The 19853-nt window shown below is 32.5% G+C and overlaps 3 protein-coding genes and 1 non-coding gene across 11 annotated transcripts; 3 read left to right on the top strand and 1 right to left on the bottom strand.

Moving 5' to 3' along the window:
• The first annotated feature begins 547 nt into the window (after window positions 1-547).
• Window positions 548-2567, top strand: PIP2-7 (aquaporin PIP2-7). The gene is made up of 4 exons (XM_003521344.5): window positions 548-1145; window positions 1351-1646; window positions 1783-1923; window positions 2234-2567. The coding sequence occupies exons 1-4, from the start codon at window positions 842-844 to the stop codon at window positions 2351-2353; spliced, it is 861 nt and encodes a 286-aa protein (XP_003521392.1). The 5' UTR covers window positions 548-841; the 3' UTR covers window positions 2354-2567.
• Window positions 2568-6243: 3676 nt separating this feature from the next.
• LOC100305477 (V-type proton ATPase subunit G-like protein) lies at window positions 6244-8584 on the top strand. Of its 2 annotated transcripts, XM_041013749.1 has the most exons (5): window positions 6244-6334; window positions 6429-6555; window positions 7486-7574; window positions 7842-7942; window positions 8083-8517. In XM_041013749.1, exons 3-5 carry the CDS (start codon window positions 7487-7489, stop codon window positions 8224-8226), a joined length of 333 nt encoding a protein of 110 aa, XP_040869683.1. In that variant the 5' UTR covers window positions 6244-6334; window positions 6429-6555; window position 7486; the 3' UTR covers window positions 8227-8517. The 2 variants fall into 2 exon arrangements, with proteins under 2 accessions (XP_040869683.1, NP_001235952.1); NM_001249023.2 differs by lacking the exon at window positions 6244-6334 and having other exon boundaries at window positions 6431-6555; window positions 8083-8584.
• A 5214-nt stretch (window positions 8585-13798) lies between these two features.
• MIR160E (microRNA MIR160e) lies at window positions 13799-13888 on the top strand. Its single transcript, NR_048771.1, has one exon. It is a non-coding gene; the product is annotated as a microRNA MIR160e (primary transcript).
• A 2946-nt stretch (window positions 13889-16834) lies between these two features.
• LOC100785251 (putative serine/threonine-protein kinase) lies at window positions 16835-19568 on the bottom strand. Of its 7 annotated transcripts, none has more exons than XR_005890785.1 (7): window positions 19240-19566; window positions 18995-19154; window positions 18650-18866; window positions 18284-18521; window positions 18035-18182; window positions 17218-17860; window positions 16835-17146 (listed from the first exon to the last, which is right to left on the bottom strand). XR_005890785.1 is itself a non-coding variant. In XM_006576958.4 (7 exons), coding segments are annotated over exons 1-7 (1344 nt in total). In that variant the 5' UTR covers window positions 19509-19566; the 3' UTR covers window positions 16835-17144. The 7 variants fall into 7 exon arrangements, 6 of the variants coding, with proteins under 6 accessions (XP_006577021.1, XP_040870058.1, XP_006577022.1 ...); XM_006576958.4 differs by having other exon boundaries at window positions 17551-17860; XM_041014124.1 differs by having other exon boundaries at window positions 17551-17860; window positions 18650-18860; window positions 18995-19122; window positions 19240-19476.
• Between the last annotated feature and the right edge of the window lie 285 nt (window positions 19569-19853).

The raw sequence follows: 19853 nt of genomic DNA, 5'->3' as shown, positions 1-19853 counted from the left end.
TAACTAAATCGATAATTAGCAAATCATATTTACTATCCCCAAATATTTACAGTAATCATTGATGATGTGTAAGCCTCTTCTTTCCTTAAATTTAGCTCAATTCATTTCCTAAATATCTCTCAATTAAAAGCATTTTTCTTATAAGAAAACCTTAGATAATTGGTAAAAGACATAACACAGTTACCCAGAATAAAAGAAGACATGACACAATTCAACTTTAGGATTGATCGATCTCTTTCAAATTGGCCATCACTGAAACAAATATAGTTAGAAATATATACATACATATATATATATATATATATATATATATATATATATATATATATATATATATGTATGTATAAAAGATATTACTATTAGAGCCAATCGAATAACCAAAATAAAATCACACTAATTTAAATCCATTAATACCAAAAGGATGTTAATTGGGCTAGTGAAGTGACAGAGAGAAGAGAACCGGAGCAGAGCAGAGCATAGAAGCCAAAAGGTAGGGTCAGTGGGCCTGAGTAACAGTTGAAAAAGAAGCAAAGTGATTATCATCATCAAACGGGGTTGGAAAAGTGTAAGCTAATTTTGATAGAATAAAGTTTTATTTTGAATTAAAATAGAGAATAAAAATATAAATTTCACAAAATTATATAATTTATTTTTTTTAATTTTTTTTCCTACCAAACAGAGCATAATTAAGCACCAAATTTCACTTAACCCGTCAAGCTCAAGACAGAACAGCACATCGCATGTCTGTTGTCCGTTATATATATATATATATATATATACTTCATTCCTTCTGAACCTTATCAATGAACAGAAAACCCTACTGAGTCTCACTCTCTCTCCCATGGCGAAAGACATCGAAACTGAGGTCCAAAGTGGGCTGCCACACAAGGACTACCACGACCCACCCGCCGCCGCATTCTACGACCCCGCCGAGCTCCGCAAGTGGTCCTTCTACCGCGCCCTCATCGCCGAGTTTGTCGCCACTCTCCTCTTCCTCTACGTCACCATCCTCACCGTCATCGGCTACAATCACCAGACCGCCACCGGCAGCCCCGACCTCTGCAATGGCGTCGGCGTCCTCGGCATCGCTTGGGCCTTCGGAGGCATGATATTTGTCCTTGTCTATTGCACTGCTGGGATATCAGGTACATTAATAAATTTATCATATTTTACATTAACAAACTTATTATTTATTATTTTATAAAAAAATGTTAGCCGTTAGTTCTTTGTGAGTGAGAATTTGAATTTCTCACTTTTCCTTCCTTTCATTTTTCTTTATTATTATAATTTATAATAAATTTATCTTATATGATTAAATGAAAGCTAAAAATGAATATGATGTGGATGCAGGGGGACACATAAACCCGGCGGTAACGTTTGGGTTGTTTCTGGCGAGGAAGGTGTCGCTTATAAGAGCAGTTGGGTACATGGTGGCTCAGGTGTTGGGGGCCATAAGTGGTGTGGGGCTAGTGAAGGCTTTACAGAAGAGCTACTACAACAGGTACAATGGTGGCGTGAACATGCTCGCTGATGGGTACAGCAAAGGAACCGGTTTGGGAGCTGAGATTATTGGCACATTTATTCTTGTCTACACCGTCTTCTCTGCTACCGATCCCAAGAGAGTGGCAAGAGACTCCCATGTTCCCGTATGCATCTTCACTTACCCTCTGCAAATTAATTCTTTTCTACTTTCTTCTTAATTACACACCCAAATTTGATTGCATCTGAAAGAGTACTACTTCAATTTCATATTATTTTATTTTATTTCAATTATATATGCAGGTGTTGGCACCACTTCCAATTGGGTTTGCGGTGTTCATAGTTCACCTGGCCACCATCCCTATCACCGGCACTGGCATCAACCCAGCCAGAAGCCTAGGGCCTGCTGTCATATTCAACAACGAGAAGGCATGGGATGACCAGGTATCTACCTAATAGTGTGTGTGTGTATATATATATATATATATATATGCATGCATGCATCAATTTTCCTGTTCCTCTCTGTTAATTTTTATATCAATATTTTAGTTAACTTATGTACAAGAAAATTAAAAATTAACGACGAAACAATTTCTATGTACTACTAGTCTACTACTGCTGCCGTCCCGACATATATAAGACTTTCAAATTAATTTTTGAGACTTAATTTTGTTTCTATTTCTTTAATTATTGTAATAGTTGGTGTAGAAATTAGTCATTTGGGTTCTGAAAAAATTGCTTTGTATTTGTTTAGTGGATCTTCTGGGTTGGACCCTTCATCGGTGCTGCCATTGCTGCATTCTACCACCAGTCCGTGCTGAGGGCCCAAGCAGCAAAGGCTCTCGGGTCTTTCAGGAGCTCCTCAAACCTGTAATTCCGGCCAGGCTATTTAGCTACGAGACATGCTTCATTTAATTGTGTTCTTAATTAATTTGCTTATACATGGTGGATTGGAATCTGTATATCCTCGTCACTATGTGTGTATTTTATGTTTACTATTTGTGGCAGCAGATATGTTCATGTTAATTTCTGTATGCATTTTTAAGTGTTACGATATTACATGATCCTCTATGTTACATGTGCGTTAATGTCTTGTGGTTGTGGTTTTCGTGTTTTCTTGCCAATCCATGTCGTTTTACTTAATTTCTTTGTCATTTGTTTTGGGAAATTTGGAACGATATATATCGTGTGATGTTGGAATATGATAGGATCACGTGTAGTGAAGAGTTTATGAGAGCGAGATGGTTGTGCTGTGTGTCTATTTAGTTCTGTCGCATTTAATGGATTTATCTATTGGTGTGGTCACTGCGTTACTCCAAGATGGTCCCATGGTTGTTTAATCTTTTTTCTGTTGTGAAATTGAAGGGGGTGTGGTCCTGTGCTGATATTTCTACGGGACTTAGCGTATCCCCTAGCTCAGGGATGATGATGTGTATTTACTTGTTATGTGGGGGACCAAAGTACATGGGAGAATCCGAGTGTGTGTTTATTACAGGGGTAGGGTGGCGAAGAAGTTTCAAACCAAATGTGCAAAACTACAACTTGATGCAACATTAAACTTTTCAAAATCCTTGTCTTCATATAAGCCGCAGGAATTAGAAAAAACAGTGATGCTTAACGTACGAAACTTTCCCTAGCTAGCTAGATGTCTGATTTGTGGAAATTAAAGGTGTTTTTTAATTGGTAAATATAAATGGTTAATAGTTAATTTTTGTTAGTGGAGTTAAATTCACAACCTCTCACTCTTTTTATTATTTTTTTTATCAATAAATCAATCTTATAATTAACAGCTTTGCAATTTTGCACGAATAGTTTTGGTATGAACTTTTATCAAATTCAAAACCAGCCATTCAAAGACTTATGTCTTCTTATTTTAGAGCTTCGAAGACATATGCCTTAAATAAATAAAAAGAAAGAGGGAGAGAAAGAAAATTTAAGAACCATAAATATTCACAAAAAATGTGAAACATGGATGATAAAAATGTGTAATTAAGTATTTTATTTTTTTACTATTAAACATGTTGTTATATTCATAAATTTGCACCAAAGCTTCATATCGTGGCCCCTTTTGCCATTATTTAAGATGGAGTTACAGTACAAAGGGGTAAGTATCTGCCAGGACAAAAATTTTAGTTTCGTGGACTAAAAGCCTAGCTTCGATAAAAACAAAACGTCTCCGTCATGCAACTTATGGTGCTCTAACGAAGATTGTCATGCGATGCGATTGCGACTATTTGTTGGAAGATTTTTACAGCGTGTGAAGGATTTGGGGCGGCCATATCCTTTTCTTTTTCAATCGAGCACAACGATTTTGGTCGCATGCCACGAGGACAATATTAAATAATAATGGATTATAAATTATAATATTTACCTAGTTTTTATATATTACACGGTATTAATTAATACATTTCAATTAAATTCTATATAAACATATATAAATGATTTCTCCTTTCACCTATATTATCTCATATAAGTTTTATTATTGAACTCGGGGAGAGAGAATTGGGCATGCTCCAGCCATAAGAAAGAAATTAGTAGCGGTTCGAAAGACAAAAAGCTCCCATCTTTTAACGGGAAAGCAATAAAAAAAGTGTTAAAGATGCCATGCATAAAGTAGTAAGAAGATAAGAGGTGGAGACGAATCGGATAATATTTTTTCTATCAAATTGCTCATTTTTTTCCTTTCTAATCTCTTAATTATTACAAAATTATACAATCTTATCATACAAATGAAATTTCTCTTCTTAAGACAGTTGGGTAGTGAACCCACGTAGCATTGAGCTTACTTACTGATCAAAGATGATGGATGAGTTGCAACTCCTTTCCAGCTTAAAAATTCGCTGTCCACAACGTGGACAAACTAAAATTTTGTCATTTGGCTTGAGACAACAAAACTTTGGATAAGAAAGACAGGGAAATGATGAGAAATATGCAGGTTATTCTTATTCTTTAAGAACAATTTCTTAAAAGTGAATTTGAAGCTTGATTCTGATGACCACAATGGCAGGGATGACACTTGGCGCCAAAGAAGCCAAGTGCCCTGCTTCTCATTCCACCTTCTTCGTTCTCATTTTTTTTACTAAAAAAATATTAAAAAGTAATTTACTAATATATGATAAGTTTAGACACATCAGATATGTAAATTGGGGAATAAAATTTCCGTTGCGTGTAAATAAAGACGTTTAGCATCTGTTTGGAATTAGGGGAAGAGAGTAAAAAGAAGAAGAAAAAAAAAATAATTTGAATTGAAAGAAAAGTGAAAGGAATAGGTAAACATGCACATGGTAACCATGTATTATAATAATTTGAGTTTATTAAAATAGATAAAAGTTACCTTAAAAAAATAGATAAAAGTTACAGTTGAAGCAATTTATAAAATATTTGGCAAAGATTTCTTTTTAGACCGAAATATTTAACGATAGATAGAATTAGAAATTTATGCATTTATTTTGTTATGGAAAATTCATGCATTTTTCAATACAAAATAAACAAGAAAAAAACATTTTCTCGGATTGAATTCTTCGCACAAATAGCTGCATTAAATTCTGATATATTTTTTTTTCAATATTTAAAAGTCTAAAGTATCATTAGTTTAGTCCTTTTTTTTACTGAATTAGTTCAGTCTATTAGAAATTAAAAGTTTGTCAAAATGATCCCAAAGTGTTATATATTGTCATCAAATTAGATTTTCGACATCATTTTCTCATATGAAATTATTCCTCAAGGAAAAATATACTTTATTTGTATGCCTATGATTAATTGATTAAAAATTATTAGCACAATAAATATGCTTGTTTTGTTCATATTTTTTTATATCAGTAGTGTATGGGCCTCCACGTCAGAGTGAAAAAGGCCCCATAGGGAATTAATTTTGGATAAACTGGGCCAAGAAATCAAGGATTGCATCCTGTTCAGGACTTCCGAATTGGGCCTACCCAAACAGAAGATGCATTACATCAGAGCTGAGCCCGAGTCATGCTATGTATGATAATAAAACGAAGGTTAAATTATTATTTTTTCTTCTAATTTATTATTTGTGTTTTATTTGATTTTTTAAATTTTTTTGGTTCAATTTAGTCTTTTTATTTTTTTAGATCAATTTGATCTCTAGTTTTTTTTTTAATTTGATTTTTTAATTTAATTCAAAAAATTAAAACACCAAATTGAACCTAAATAATAAATTAAAAAACAAAAAACTAATTTAACCTAAAAAGAGAGGTTTCAATTTTTTTGTATAATATTTTGCATAATTATTCAGGAAAAAAATGCATAAATATTTTTTTGGATTAATCGAGTTTTTTTATCTCTCAACTTCTTTAAATTCTAATTTTTAGTCCTCAAATTTTATTTGACAACTTTTAAATCTGGAGCATTTTTTTCATTTATTTGTATTGTTTAAAATTAGTTCAAAATATATATAAAAAATGAGGGGTTAAAAATTTAAAAACAAGAACTAATCTTGAGTAATAAAAATAATTGAAAAAATATTAGAGGACTAAAAATGCTAATAGAAAATTAATGAATGATTTAAAAAACTTTTAAAAAATAAAAATGGAAATCTCAAAAAGTGGAGGACTAAAAAATTAAATAATTCTATTTTTTATATATAAATATCATTTGAATTTAAAGAGTGGATTTTTAATTATTTTTTTATCATTCAGAAATCTAACAAAAAAGAAACAGAACTAACTAGGAAGGATGTTCATGCTAAGGACATCAACGAAGAGTGATGATCTGATTTGGGAAGGACAAACATCCCATTGAACCCGACGAATGAAGAATTAATTAAAAGAGACATTATCACATTCCAAAATGTATAAATGTTACAACATGAATGATTTGAAAATTGAAACTGGTATTGTCATTATTATTTATGTCCACACTTTGCGAAAGAATATGGTTTGTGAGTAAAATTAAATTATATATGTGTGATTTATTTATTATTAAAGAAATAGGTGGGTTGTGTTGATTTGATTGGGCGAAGACGAAAAGCAAATCAGCGAAGCAGTCCTCCAGTTTTCGTTAGAGACACTGTGTCTTGTTTTCTCTGAATCTAACACAGACCCGATTGCTACGGTACCTTCCAATCTCTTTATTTCGGTTTTCTCCTTTACTTTTAGATCTACCATTTTCACGCCAATGCAGCCCTTTTCGGATTTCACGCGCTTTCTTACTATAATCAACTCGTTTTCGCTCCCGTTTCTCACGATTTCCTTTTCTCATTCACCGTTTTTGTTTCTCTATGCTTTCTTTACATAATCAACGATTGAATTTTCATCTGCTTGTGATCGATTTTGTTGTTTTGTTTCTACTTATATTTACAGCAGGTTTTGCTGCCAATTCGTTTGAAATTCCTACATCGTGTTTGAGTCACTAGTGTAGATTGTTGATTTTGCTACTGCAAACTGTTCATTCTTTGTAAATATTATGATTCTATTGGACATGGCGTTGGGAATTGTTTTTTTTTTATTTATCTGTTCTTGGAACTGATTGAATGTATAATCACGATGGATTATTTCTGTATGCTGCCTTTCAATTTGACAGGGTGTGCATTTTGATGCATTTGTTTGATCTGCTTTCACCACGATATGATTGTCTTGAAAAGAAAAAGAAAAAAAAAATTAGGTTTTCATCTTCAAGTTGATTGGCATTATAATAAAATTGAATCTCTGCAACAAAGAAAAACAAAAGGAAATCAATACATACTCTACTCTAGTGTCTAAAATTGAAATGCAGTACATAATTTGTGTGGTGATGATTCTCCTCCTCCTATTGGAGTGAGAAGAAGATTGTACAGTGGAGTTATTTCTCTAATTTTTTGAGCTTAAGGTTTTTGGTGTTACAATATAACAATAGACCTTTTCTTGTTCTCTTTCCAAGTGGTGTTTGCAGTGGCTTGTTTGCAAAAGAACTTGTTTGTGTTGCTTAAGGACCTGATTTATGTTTACTTTTCTATTAATTTTGATTTAACCACTTGTTAATAGTTATCAACCAATTTTATCACAGAATGGCATCCAACAGGGGTCAAGGTGGAATTCAACAGTTGCTGGCTGCTGAACAAGAAGCGCAAAGAATTGTCAATGCTGCAAAAAATGGTATTTCCTATTTTTGTCTCCCTTTATCCCTTTGGCATTGGTCTTTTCATTTTCATATATGGGTCTCAGTTATTGTTTTATGAGGGGTATGGGCTTGCTTTGTGTCCTCATGCATGTGAGAGCAAATTCTGAGCTATTGCTATGATAAACTAGTCTCTTTCCCCTCCCTACCTTTATTGTACTATTGTACTCCTATTAGGTAGAATCTATATCGAATATCTTTATTGGTAAACTAACCAGTATCAGTATTCTGGATCTACTGTTAAGAAAAATTGGCTAGACTGAAGCAAGCCAAAGAAGAGGCTGAAAAGGAAATTGCCGAGTATAGGGCTCAGTTGGAGTACGAGTTTCAAAAGAAAGTGTCACAGGCAAGTCTATGATTGATTACGGTAAAAAAAAAAAATTAATGTCGCTGTTGTACCAAAATAAATAAAATGCCTCATTTTCGCCGTTGGACTACCACTACATATTATTCTTAGTTTGTATGCATTCATTCTTATGAGTACAGAGTAGTGGAGATTCTGGTGCTAATGTGAAGAGACTTGAGCAAGAGACAGAAGAAAAGATTCATCACCTGAAAACTGAGGCTGAGAGGATATCAGGGGATGTTGTCTCCATGCTCCTCAAGCATGTAACAAGTGTGAAGAATTAGAGAAATATTGGTGCTGGGGAACTCTTAAGTTATGCAGAACAGTATATCTCATTTATATTGTGTTTATTGTTGATTCTAGATCCTGGCGCTGATAGATTCTTGCTTTTTTGTTGGCTATAATACGTGGTACCTTGCTGCCATGTATTAAAAATAATTTCTGAGTTTTTAAAAATAAACAGTTAAGAATTCATAGGCATGCCTATATGTATCACCGTTTCAATAGAGGTCTGAGGATCACTTTGTCAGTGTATATTGAGTAAAGCCGGGACGAATGGTTTATTCTTTTGTAAACACCATCTTATTCTCCTACCAAATCATGGCTTTTGTATGTTTAATTTCATGTTGGAGAAAATTTTACAATTGATTGTGGGTTAAAATAATTTTAAGTAATTTCAGTATTAAATCTAAAATTTTATATTAAATTTTAATTTTAATTTTAATTTAATTTTATTATAAAAATATTCAAATATAAATTATACCACTTTAAAATTAATTTTACAATATCAATTTTATTCAAGAATCACTTTTGTAGATGTTCTTCCAATCAAACACTTCTAGAGTCATTCTAACAAGGGAAATGCCGCCGGCAATCTCATCTCATGTCATCGAGATATTCTTACGGTCTGCATACTTTCCTGTTCTTGGGAACAATAAATGCAGGAAAAGCAATATTAAAAATTTGAAGTAGCGTTAGTCTCAAGCAACTTTCTCACATACAGTAACTGAGTTATATCAGTCTTACATTACGTATCATTTTCCTTAATTTTATATTGTTGTCCTGTGTTTCGTTTAATGTCGCATATATGCATACTAACAAACTTCACTTTAGTATAAATAATGATTTTAATGTTTCTTCTCGCATGAGAAACCAAAAGAAAAGAAATACTAATAATTCACTTTCTTATACATTATTTTAAAATTTCAATTATTGATTAAAATTTATTAAAAATTATAATTTTTGTAAGTCTTATTTCTTATTTAATAGAAAGTCTTTCTTTATTTTTGTAATTTTTAACAAATTTTAATTAATAATAGAATGTGTTTTATAAGAAATCTATTAATGTGTTGCTAACATTTTAGTTAAAAATAATAAACCTTAAAATCTGTGTAAAAAAATTATTTTGCAACTTAGACATTTATTAACGGGGTTAGTCCATTGATTATGGTGACTATGTTAAATTTAATGAAGTAATGCTCATGGTACTTGATAGCATATCTAAAATTGAGTTATTTATCTTATGTTCTACAATGTCACATTATAGTTAAGCATTTTATATATATTTTACTGCAATGATATAGTTTTAATTAACTCTTAATTTATTCTTTAAATAATTCTTAAATAACAACAAAATATTTTTTTTATTCTTAAGCAATTGTTTTTTATATAAGCAACATAAGCTTAATTTTAAGCAATCCAATATGAGACGGATCATCTTTTAGTGGTAAAAAAAATTAAACAACACTGTCTAAAAATAAGCAACCAACATTAAAGATGCTCTAACTAGAAATACATATCACTTTAATACTTTATTTAAATAGATTAGTTTGTTAAACTTAAAAAAAATCATTAAATTAGTTTATATGAAAGTCAGTCTAGTTTAATAGGTATTTCCTTATAGATTATTTTTTATTTAAAAAAAAATCAAAAATTAACAAAACAAATAATTTTTAAAACAAAATTAAATCAAAATATATTTTCTAATAAATAGATTCAGTTTGACTTAAATTTAGTGCAAGTTAAGACTTATGCCTTCAATATGCTTAACTTGCTTATCATGAAGTAATAGATTCAATCAAACTAATAGAAGTAACTAACTTCAAAGCTCTAATTCGATAAACTTCACTTCAATATATTTTTTCCTCTTATTTTACCCGTTAATTTTGGAAAATGGTAACTTTATTTTCTTGAAATTAATATTCCTTTTCCAAAAAATTATATGTGCATGCTTAGTCTTGTTACTTTTTTAATTTTTATAACGAGTTAGTTATACAAATTCTAATATAGAAATTTGTTAAAAAAAATTAATTAACGTGAAAGGGATATTCGAAAGATAGATGCATATATAGAGGATAAGTCGCAACCTTTTTGAAAATGGTGAATTTTATCCCCTTGCAATACTGCAAATCTGCAATAAGGTTGGCTTTCACAAGAAGACAAAAAGTGATGGTGCAGGAATGAGAAGAGAGTATAGGTGTGGATAAAATGGTGATTTGATCGTTGCAAAATTAAAAAAAAATAAAAAAATCTTGACTTCATCTGATACCTTCAATAAATTAGAGGATAAGAAAAATGTGAGTTTCATATGAGATGAAAGGAAATAATTTTCATGATATACTATTCCATTTTATTCTATTCTAATTTTTATTTATCTAAAGTCTAAACAAGGGAACAAGTAATAAATTCATTTCATTCGGCTTCATGATTTCACTTATCTTCATCAACTCAAACAACCTCGAGATTTTAAAAAATTCAACAAATTTTTAAGTATCAGTTACCTACCAAATGCTACAGTAATACTCTAGGTGTCTATTTTTTTGTTTTTTGGTGCAAACTCTGGGTGTCTATCCTTCTTGGCCCACGCAGGAGGAAAATAAATGAACCCACATGACACAAGTTTGGGCAAAAATATTGGAAGTTTTAATAAACCGGTTTTATGCGTATGATGTAACATGTTATATTCCATGTTGCAAGACAAATAATGCTAGAGATTTCTCCCCTTCATATCGTTGTTCAATAATTTACTATTGGAGTAAATGTGGTGGTCGGTTGTCCGTATGCACATTTAACTTTAGCACCACTAGCTAGTAGCTCCTCATGATTTGAAGTACCAATCACTGTGCTGCTTTCATGAAAATCAAAGAGGACCACTCCACTCACCCCTCATTGTAAATCATACTGTTTTGTTTTTGCCAAAAAAAAACTGTCTCCACAATTAAACGATTTACCAAATTTAAGTTACCATTGCGTTAACTGTGTCGGGTGCCTGTTATGGAAACTAGAGAAACTCAAGGAAATAATAGAGGCAGAGCTTGGAATTAGAAAAGAGCAATGTGAACTTGGTTTTTATTTTTATTCAAGATCAAGAGTATTTTTCATAGAAAGTAATTCTATTAGAACTGTGCAGGATTCTTATGGAAAACAAAAACTAGCCTATGAATATTTAATATAGTTGCAAATCAAGACTCCAATTCAATATCGCTTATTAAACTTAAACTATTTCTTACCCGTTGATTTACGTGAACTAAGGGATAGTAACTTAGTTTTTATTTTTAAAGTTTACATATTTAAATTCTCATTTAAAAATAATGATAAAGTACTAACAGCATGATTCTGAGTAAATATATTCATATATTTGATTCCACGTTAAAAAAAAATTTTCTTAATCCATAAATAGTTTTCAGTTAAAATAATTTTAGGTAGCTTTTATTATAAGAAAAAAAAATCTCAGTTTTACAACTGTTAACTTATTCAAAATCAAATTTCACTGAAATGAATTTGATTTAAAGTCACACGCTTAACTGCATGGTTTCCCGTGACACGTTCATCTAGTGACTTAGTAGTGTCTGTTTGCTTTAGATTTTAATAAAGTTGATTAATAAAGAATTAACTTTAAATGGTTGAATGTAATTGTAATTAAAATATACAAGTGCAAGTTAGTGTTGGCCACAAATTTTACATTGGAAGGAATGTAAAGTAAGCAGAATGCATGTGCACAAGTCCTGGTAGTAAAGCAGAAACAAACAAGAAGAGCAGAGAGTATAAAACCTGCAAAGGGAAGGGTAGCAAGGTTATTCCAAACACACAGATGTTGCCAAACGAGTGATATATAGCTCCTACTTACTTGATGCAATAAGCTTTTGTAAACATTTGTCTTGTCGAGTATTCTCCACAAGATTCTGGGTATGAAAAAATCTGCAGCTTTATTTTGCAACTTGAACGTGTTTGTTTCAGGATTGGTTCTCTGGTCCTACTTGAGATTCCTGTCTAACTAGAAGGGAACCCTCTACTTTTGCTTTGCATAATTGCATGTGCCTTTGCCCGTGACTTTTGTTTTCTAAGCACCATCCCCCCAGAATGTTTCTTTATTTCTATCATGATTCATGCATGCAATTCATTCAGCAGTTTAAACAATTTATATAATGCCTTTGAATTTGTCTTTTCTTTTTTTTTTCTTCCAGGTTGAATAAAGTTAATTAAGTTCTATTCTATGTTATATGGTTTCACTTTTAATAATTTCATTTTGGAGTTTATCACTTCTTGCATCCGAGGATTGAGGGGCAATTTGAAAGCACCCGTGTATGTGTATGTGTATGCAATGTACCACAATAGGTTTATATAGTGTGGTACTAACTACAAAGAATTCTGATTCAAAAGCATATGCAACCCAAGTTCACAAGAAATTGACAGATAACTGAACATTTTGTTGTCACAATTGTTGTTGCTCTAGAATTTTAATTAATAAATCTAATGTGTATTTTTTTTAAAGTTAATGTTTCAGTTCATGTTCACATAGTGGACCACACATGTTACTGAATAACGAGAATCTAGATATAAATAAGCCGGAGCAACAAACTAAGAAGATGGTAGTGCTAATTTGCAGTTCCATGATGAGTTAAAGAAAAAACAATATTTGTGCAGTTTTCTTAGCTGAACTGCTCTTATCTTGCAACAATTATAAGTGATCACAGTTTATTTGAAATGCCTGCAGAAGTTGGTTCAATGAAAAAAAGGGGAATAAAGGGTGGGGAAAAAAAAAGAAGCAAAGAAAAGAAAAGAAACAGGCACCTAAGTGCTCCCTAGCTTGTTAAAATTCAATTCTAGGTTGTATTCTTACATCATGTATACCATACCAAAAGAGAAAGGGAAAAGAAACACCACAAAGTGTAAAGGGAAAAGGACAAGAGGGGGAAATATCTTGTTCTTTAAAGAAACTCAATGGTGGGGGAATAGGAATCTAAGGGGATCCAAGCACTTGTAGACAAATTAGTTTCTCAAGATAAAAATGACTATTGCCCTTTATGCAATGGAAAAAGAAGTTGAACCCTGAGACATCCCTAGAGCCATCCCAGCCAATAGTAAATAGGACAAGACCTTCAGCCCCTCCTCACTCACTCATATATATGTAACACTATTTCTCTTCATCAATAAGCTTCAAACTCTCAAGAGTTTGAAAAAGTAAAGTAGGGGAACAGAAAAAGAGAGAGAGAGAGAGAGAGAGAGAGACAAGGTAGGTTCAGGTAGAGTTATTTACAAAGCTAGCTTTGCTTCATGCCAAATTGCTAGCTGCTTGGTTGTTTCCCAAGTAAAAACAGTAGCCAAAGTAGCCGAGTGGTGTTTTTGTCTTTTGGGGGGACATGGAAGGCCTTGTCTTCCTTCATGCTGTATATATTATGCTGCTTAATTGCTTCTACCTCCTCATAAATAATTCTTGCAGATCACTTCTAGTCTCAGCACCACCAATTATCAAGAGCACTCATGATTTGGTCATATCTCTGTAAAACTTACCGTCTTCCATGGTAGAGAGATAAATAGGTTAAGTTTGCATTTAGTTATTGTGTGTTACTATTAGCATACTTGGCGTGCCTGGCTCCCTGTATGCCATTTGCAGAGCCCATCAGGACAGTGATGGCCTTAACGAATGGCGTGCGAGGAGCCATGCATGCTGTGTGTTATTATTAATCAAGGGAAAACTAAATTAACTAGTTTCTGTTTTCTACAAATCTTTGTTCATTATGTCTCTCTTTAATTCAGTTTTGATTTCCTATTCTCTTTGTTTCTTTCCATCTTATCTGTTGGGAGGGATGGAAAGAAGAGGTTTGAAAGGTCTCCTACTCTCCTTTGGTATCTGATAAATAATTAATCTATTAATTGTGCTTAATGTTGTGTTAGGTTGTGAATAGCCTACTTGGTTCAAAATGTTATTGATTTGGCTAAATAGTAGAGAGGTAAGTATCATTAGCTACAAAGAAAATAAAATAATATTTTTTGGTTTTGATATTTGCTTTTCCTTTCTTATCATTTTATAGGTTAATTGGCATCTTCTGTCCTCCCTCAGTATAGATCATTGTCACCTTAAAGTTGACGCATCCACCAATCGTTTTCATCATTGTCTTGTCATTTTTTGTTGCAATTGACCAGTTAACATCTTGGCTACATTTACATTTGTTTATATTCAGTATACATTTCAACTCAAATCAGGCGCCTGGTTTTGAGATATATATTTCATTAGTTTGAATTCGTTGACAATTAGTGGCATCATATTGTCTTTTAATTATGATAAAGAAAATGTTGACTGTGAATTGAGTACCTATCAATATATGTACCAAGCTAACAAGCTTTATAGAACAAATTTATTATGTCTTTTAGTTACTAGATTTTTTTAAAATTATTTTCTGTCTTTTTCCAGCTTTTATTTCCCTTTGAAGCCGCACAGGTATACACTCTTGAAAATTCGACAAAATCCATTATTTGTTGAGCCTATGCTAGTAAATGCTGGTAGGATCATTGTTGCAACAGCCTTGTGTAATAGACGTACTTTGTTCATTCAAGTCGTGTGTATTAGTGAGAGGAGTGTTGTTTAAGCAGCGATGTGTTCTCATTTTTCACTTTGTACAATGCACATGATGCACACTGATATTGGTAGTGCTCTTCAAGAAGATTTGTATAGCTACCAAAATCTTGGTTATTGAACTTTTACAATCCAGTTTGCAGCTAATGATCTACAAACTTCAAAAGAGACGAAACCATAGGTGCAAAGCTTGCTTACTAATTAATATCAGTTTTTGCTTTCAGTATGTTACATATTTTAATTTACGAAGAGTCTGAAGTAACTCATACATAAATAATTCAAAGAACTAATCAAAAAATAATTCAAAGATTAATAATACTAATTCTATTCACCCAATTCAGAAGGTATATATCCAAAAACAAAAAGTTGAATAGGATGCACACTTTTGATCTATTGATTGTCTATCAAACCAATAACTTGTAAAAGATATTTTTTTTGGTTTCTTTCATTTTGGTTGTTAGAATTTAGATAACTCGACCAATTAATTGAGAGTTGAGACTAATGTTCCTGTGCATTTTAGTTTACTCACGCAACAGTATAGTTTTTGCACTGATACAAGTTAATTACTTAATAATATACTGTTGAGCAAATGGGTAATAACCATTTGTAAATATATATGACTCGCACGTGGATCTGGAAAAGATGCGTTTGTAGTTACATCTCTTTTTCAAAACAATTACTGATTGGTCAACAATATATCTAATAGTAGTGTACTACTGCATGAAAAATAGGACGAAAAGGACGTAATATATATATGAGACGCGCGTGATGATACTTTAGATTTATTCGTTATGCAATAATCACCAGGATAAAATAGGGAGATTTACTGATATAATACTTGGGAAATTACACCAAAAAAATGTTGTGTTAAAACATATTACCATTTGTCGCCATCAATCTACGCCAGAAATTTCAACTTTTGACGATTTGAAGAATTCTTTGGCCTTTTGGCGATTATATATAGACTGTGACTAATGTTTCAAAAAAAAAAAAACTTTATTTAGTAGTTTATTTTTAGAAAAGTATTATTTTAGTAAATCTCCCATAGAAAACACGAAAGCAGTAGCCAACCCAATGCAAATCCATCAAAGGCGTAATAAGTCAATTTTAACGTATATAAATAATTTCTCTAAAAAAATGTATATAAATGATGTGCTGACCTTTTGGCTCCCCAGAAAAACAAAAATAATATTAAAAGGAATTATATAAATACTTTTTAAATTAATATAAAGTTTTATAAATATGAATTATAAAATAAGATCACTCAATTGAGGTTGTCAAATAGATATAGATTAGGTCAAATTTAAATTAAATTATAATAGATGAGTACAAAATAAATCATTAATCTATTTATTATGAATTATTAAAAATGTACTTTAAAAAGGTATAATTCATACATATCTCATCTAATTAAAAAATTGTCTTACCCATCTATATATTAACCAATTTTTATGGATGGATATTTAACTCGTCTATTTGAATTGAAGAATATTATATGTTGATATTACATTTTTTGGTGTACAATAATCAATATATATTGAGATTCACTTACTAACTTTTTCTTTTACATGTTGGTTACGCATCCATTTGGTTTCTAAAAAAGGAATTTTATTGAGCTGATATATATGCTCACATCCATTATGACTTCCCCTGATGATTTGACAAGCAATATACCAAACAATCATAGTCATTTGAATCAACGCTTGAAGGTAGATTAAAGTGCATAACTGCATATAAAAAATTCGTATTTTTTTAGACCTTCAACCTGAAGGTGGGAACAATATGGATTGACTTTCACGTCCACGCCAGCTTAAGTTTGAATCTGGCTATGGCCGATTCTCCTCGTTGCCCCTACCTCTCCTACCATTACCATGTTGTAAAGTTTTCCATGCCAATTTGCCTTTTTCTTTTGTTGCTTTTGTGTCTTCTCTAGAAGGCAATGCTAATAGATTTGCACGATAACTTAAGAAACTTCACTGAGTGAACCTTCTAGGTAGCTAGTAATCATGTTATTTAATATTTATACAAAGACATTATTATTGTCATATAAAAAATCATGGCCCTCATACATATCAATCTCTCTTTTTCAGTCTGATGAGTGTAGTTCAGTTAGCTCAATAACACTCTTGGAGAGAAAAAACAATAAACTTTTAAATGTAACTAAATTCTAATTGTGGTGGTATGTACCAAATAAAAGAAAAAAAACCTTCTTTTTCAACTAATGACGTCAATCAATCTTAGAATGATGAAACAATTCATTGGACCACATGATCCGCAATCTCCTCTGCCTATTGGAGCCCAGTTGGGCACGGCCCCAAATGACTCCGCCCCACATCCAATCAAGAAATTCTCTGCAGAACCAATATAGTTTGAATTATGGAATATCAACAAATTGAGGACATTCAAATCTCACGGCACATACTATATATAATCATCTCTATCTCTCACTTGGTTTTCTTTTTTTGGTAACATCTTCTCATTGTCCCACTTTCATGTTAATAGAATATTCTCCAACCTTACATGCAGGAAAAAAAGTGATGATTGTATAATCTTGAGCAAAACTTTGATCAATCCCAATTAATGATATGAACAATTTGGCGTGATCCTACAGCATAACCTAAGCATTCTTGTAATAACATGTTTGAAAACACGTTAAGAATAGAATGATCAAGTTTAAGACATGAAAGCTATAACTATTAACTTTTAAAAATCACATTCGAAACGCTATAAATCTAACGGACAAGATTGGTCGTACACCATCCAGAGGAGTCTGCAAAGGTTGCTGCAGTAGCACTTGATTCTTCTGATGGATTCATTTGCTTCCTTATTCTGGCGCTGCTGAGATCAGCGACAAATCCTGGTTGTGAAACACTAAACTCTACCGTCTCAACATTGTTGGTCAGCATGTCCACAACCTCTGGCATTCGTGGCCTAAGCCTCGCCATTTGTTGCACGCAACGCAGCCCCACCATTAGGAACCGTTTCGCTTCTTCCACGGGATAGTTCTTATTCAGCACGGGATCCACCATTCTCAGAAGATCATTAGCCTCATATGCTGCCCAAGCCTACAAACATGTTCACACAATCATAACTCACATATCATTTAACATAGACATGCATGTCCAAACTATAAAAACACGTTAACCCCATTTCGTATATAGGCTTGTTTATTTGTTCAGCGTTATTTATTGCATGAATTAAATGAGAGAAATATATGTTTTTCGCTCCAATTTTCTTACCTTCTCAACTATGAAACGCTCCCCGTTTTGAGACGAATCTACCACGCGTTGGCCACTGACAATTTCTAAAAGTAGAACTCCAAAGCTATAAACATCTGATTTTCGTGTCAAGTGTCCAGAACTAGCATAGTCTGGTGCAAGATAACCGCTGTAACGTTTTTATTTTTATGAAAACAAAATAAACCCCATTGGTCTCTGAATAAAAAAGGATCCAATTTTAATCTATATAGCCAAAGGGTTTTCACTCACAATGTGCCAGCAACATGGGTAGTGACGTGGGACTTTTCATCTCTTAGTAGCTTGGCCAAGCCAAAATCGGAGACTTTTGGTGTAAAATTTCGATCAAGAAGAACATTGCTGGATTTGATATCTCTATGCACAATATGGGGTTGATGTTCCTCGTGGAGAAAGGCAAGCCCACTTGCCACACCTATGGATACATCCCTCCGAGTTTCCCAGCTGAAATTCATCTTTTTTTGCTCTGAACCTATCAATTCAAATTTCAAAACAAAATCTTTTCATGGCCTGCTTCTATATATATTCCTCTAGTACAATTCTAACACTTAACTTGGAAATCAATTAACATAAAAACTTAGAAATGAATCTAAAAGTCACCTAAGAAAGTGTGGCGAAGGCTATTGTTTTCCATGTAGTCGTAGACTATGTATCTGTGGCCTCCTTCTACACAACACCCTCGGAGAATGACAAGATTTTGGTGCTTGACATTTGCTAGTGTATTCAATTCTGCCACAAACTCCCTCTCTCCTCTCAAGGAATCTAGCTCAATCGAAAGCACTTTCACGGCCACAAAAGTTCCATCCCGAAGCTGCCCCTTTACAATTTACAGAACCCTTTTCAAATTCAGCTCTCAATTAAATGTCAGAATTAAAACACAACATCAAATTGTACATTTCTTCAATAGCCACATGAAAATAATGATAGTATATAACTATTTATAACCTTGTAGACAGTGCCAAAACCTCCTTCTCCAATCTTTTCCGAGGGGTGAAAACCTCGTGTGGCAGAATTCAATTCTCTATAAGTGAATATGCGGAAGCTGCCATCATTGTTATCTTCATCTGGCTCCTCTGTTGGGTAATAACAGATGCAATCCATAATTCTATGAAATTAAGATCAAATGTGATGAAAAAACAAATGAGTGTAGATGATAGGGAGAAGGAACACTAATTAAACATGTGTTATACCGTGCTTGGTTTGTTCTTTGACAGATGCTGAGAAACAAGTACAAAAAGAACACGAATTCTTCATGGCTCGAGACAAGCGTGAAAGTTCCTAGGATGTTGGATTTGGGTGTGTGGTTCGTGAAGGTTTTGGAGATATGGCAAGAAATTGAGGGAAAGAAGAAACGGCACACCGAGTGATATGAACCCACCGAGGTTGTAATTTGAGCTAAGCTAAAAATCTTTATTTCTCTGTTTGACAGATTCTCTTGTCTACCATGTTGCAATCTCATTCCATTCGGAAGTTTCTTTGATTTTGTTCATGGATTTGGTGGATCACGGTGAAAATGATACAAGGTTTGCCACGCTTTTTAAATCCAAAGCTTGACTCTGCATTATTTTTAAAATTTACAAGTTGAAATTGATAATTTTTTTAAGTCAAATCTTTCTAAAAGTTTACTCAAGAACTTGTTTTATTATAAAGCTTTTTGTTTAAGTAAAATTATATTTTTAAATAAATAATTCGAAATCTTTTTTCCGTTACTTTTTTTAATTAATTTTTACTTGCTAAATAAAAAAGCATTTAATATTTTTTTATAGAAAATAGTTTCTAAATACAAGATCAAAGCTCATATTAT

The sequence above is a fragment of the Glycine max genome, chromosome 3 (genome assembly GCF_000004515.6).
Source record: "Glycine max cultivar Williams 82 chromosome 3, Glycine_max_v4.0, whole genome shotgun sequence".
Classification (NCBI taxonomy): Eukaryota; Viridiplantae; Streptophyta; class Magnoliopsida; order Fabales; family Fabaceae; genus Glycine; species Glycine max.
Note: the sequence above shows the minus strand (reverse complement) of the source record. Positions and strands in the feature narration are given on the sequence as shown.

Coding starts and splice junctions, on each gene's coding strand:
- PIP2-7 (XM_003521344.5), top strand. CDS start 842: ATGGCGAAAGACATCGAAACTGAGGTCCAAAGTGGGCTGCCACACAAG. Junction 1,146..1,350: donor TTGCACTGCTGGGATATCAG/GTACATTAATAA, acceptor ATGTGGATGCAG/GGGGACACATAAACCCGGCG. Junction 1,647..1,782: donor CAAGAGACTCCCATGTTCCC/GTATGCATCTTC, acceptor TTATATATGCAG/GTGTTGGCACCACTTCCAAT.
- LOC100785251 (XM_003521343.5), bottom strand. CDS start 19,508: ATGAGATTGCAACATGGTAGACAAGAGAATCTGTCAAACAGAGAAATA. Junction 18,183..18,283: donor ACCCATGTTGCTGGCACATT/GTGAGTGAAAAC, acceptor AAAACGTTACAG/CGGTTATCTTGCACCAGACT. Junction 17,861..18,034: donor AGCGTTTCATAGTTGAGAAG/GTAAGAAAATTG, acceptor ACATGTTTGTAG/GCTTGGGCAGCATATGAGGC.
- LOC100305477 (NM_001249023.2), top strand. CDS start 7,487: ATGGCATCCAACAGGGGTCAAGGTGGAATTCAACAGTTGCTGGCTGCT. Junction 7,575..7,841: donor TGTCAATGCTGCAAAAAATG/GTATTTCCTATT, acceptor TCTACTGTTAAG/AAAAATTGGCTAGACTGAAG. Junction 7,943..8,082: donor TTCAAAAGAAAGTGTCACAG/GCAAGTCTATGA, acceptor TTATGAGTACAG/AGTAGTGGAGATTCTGGTGC.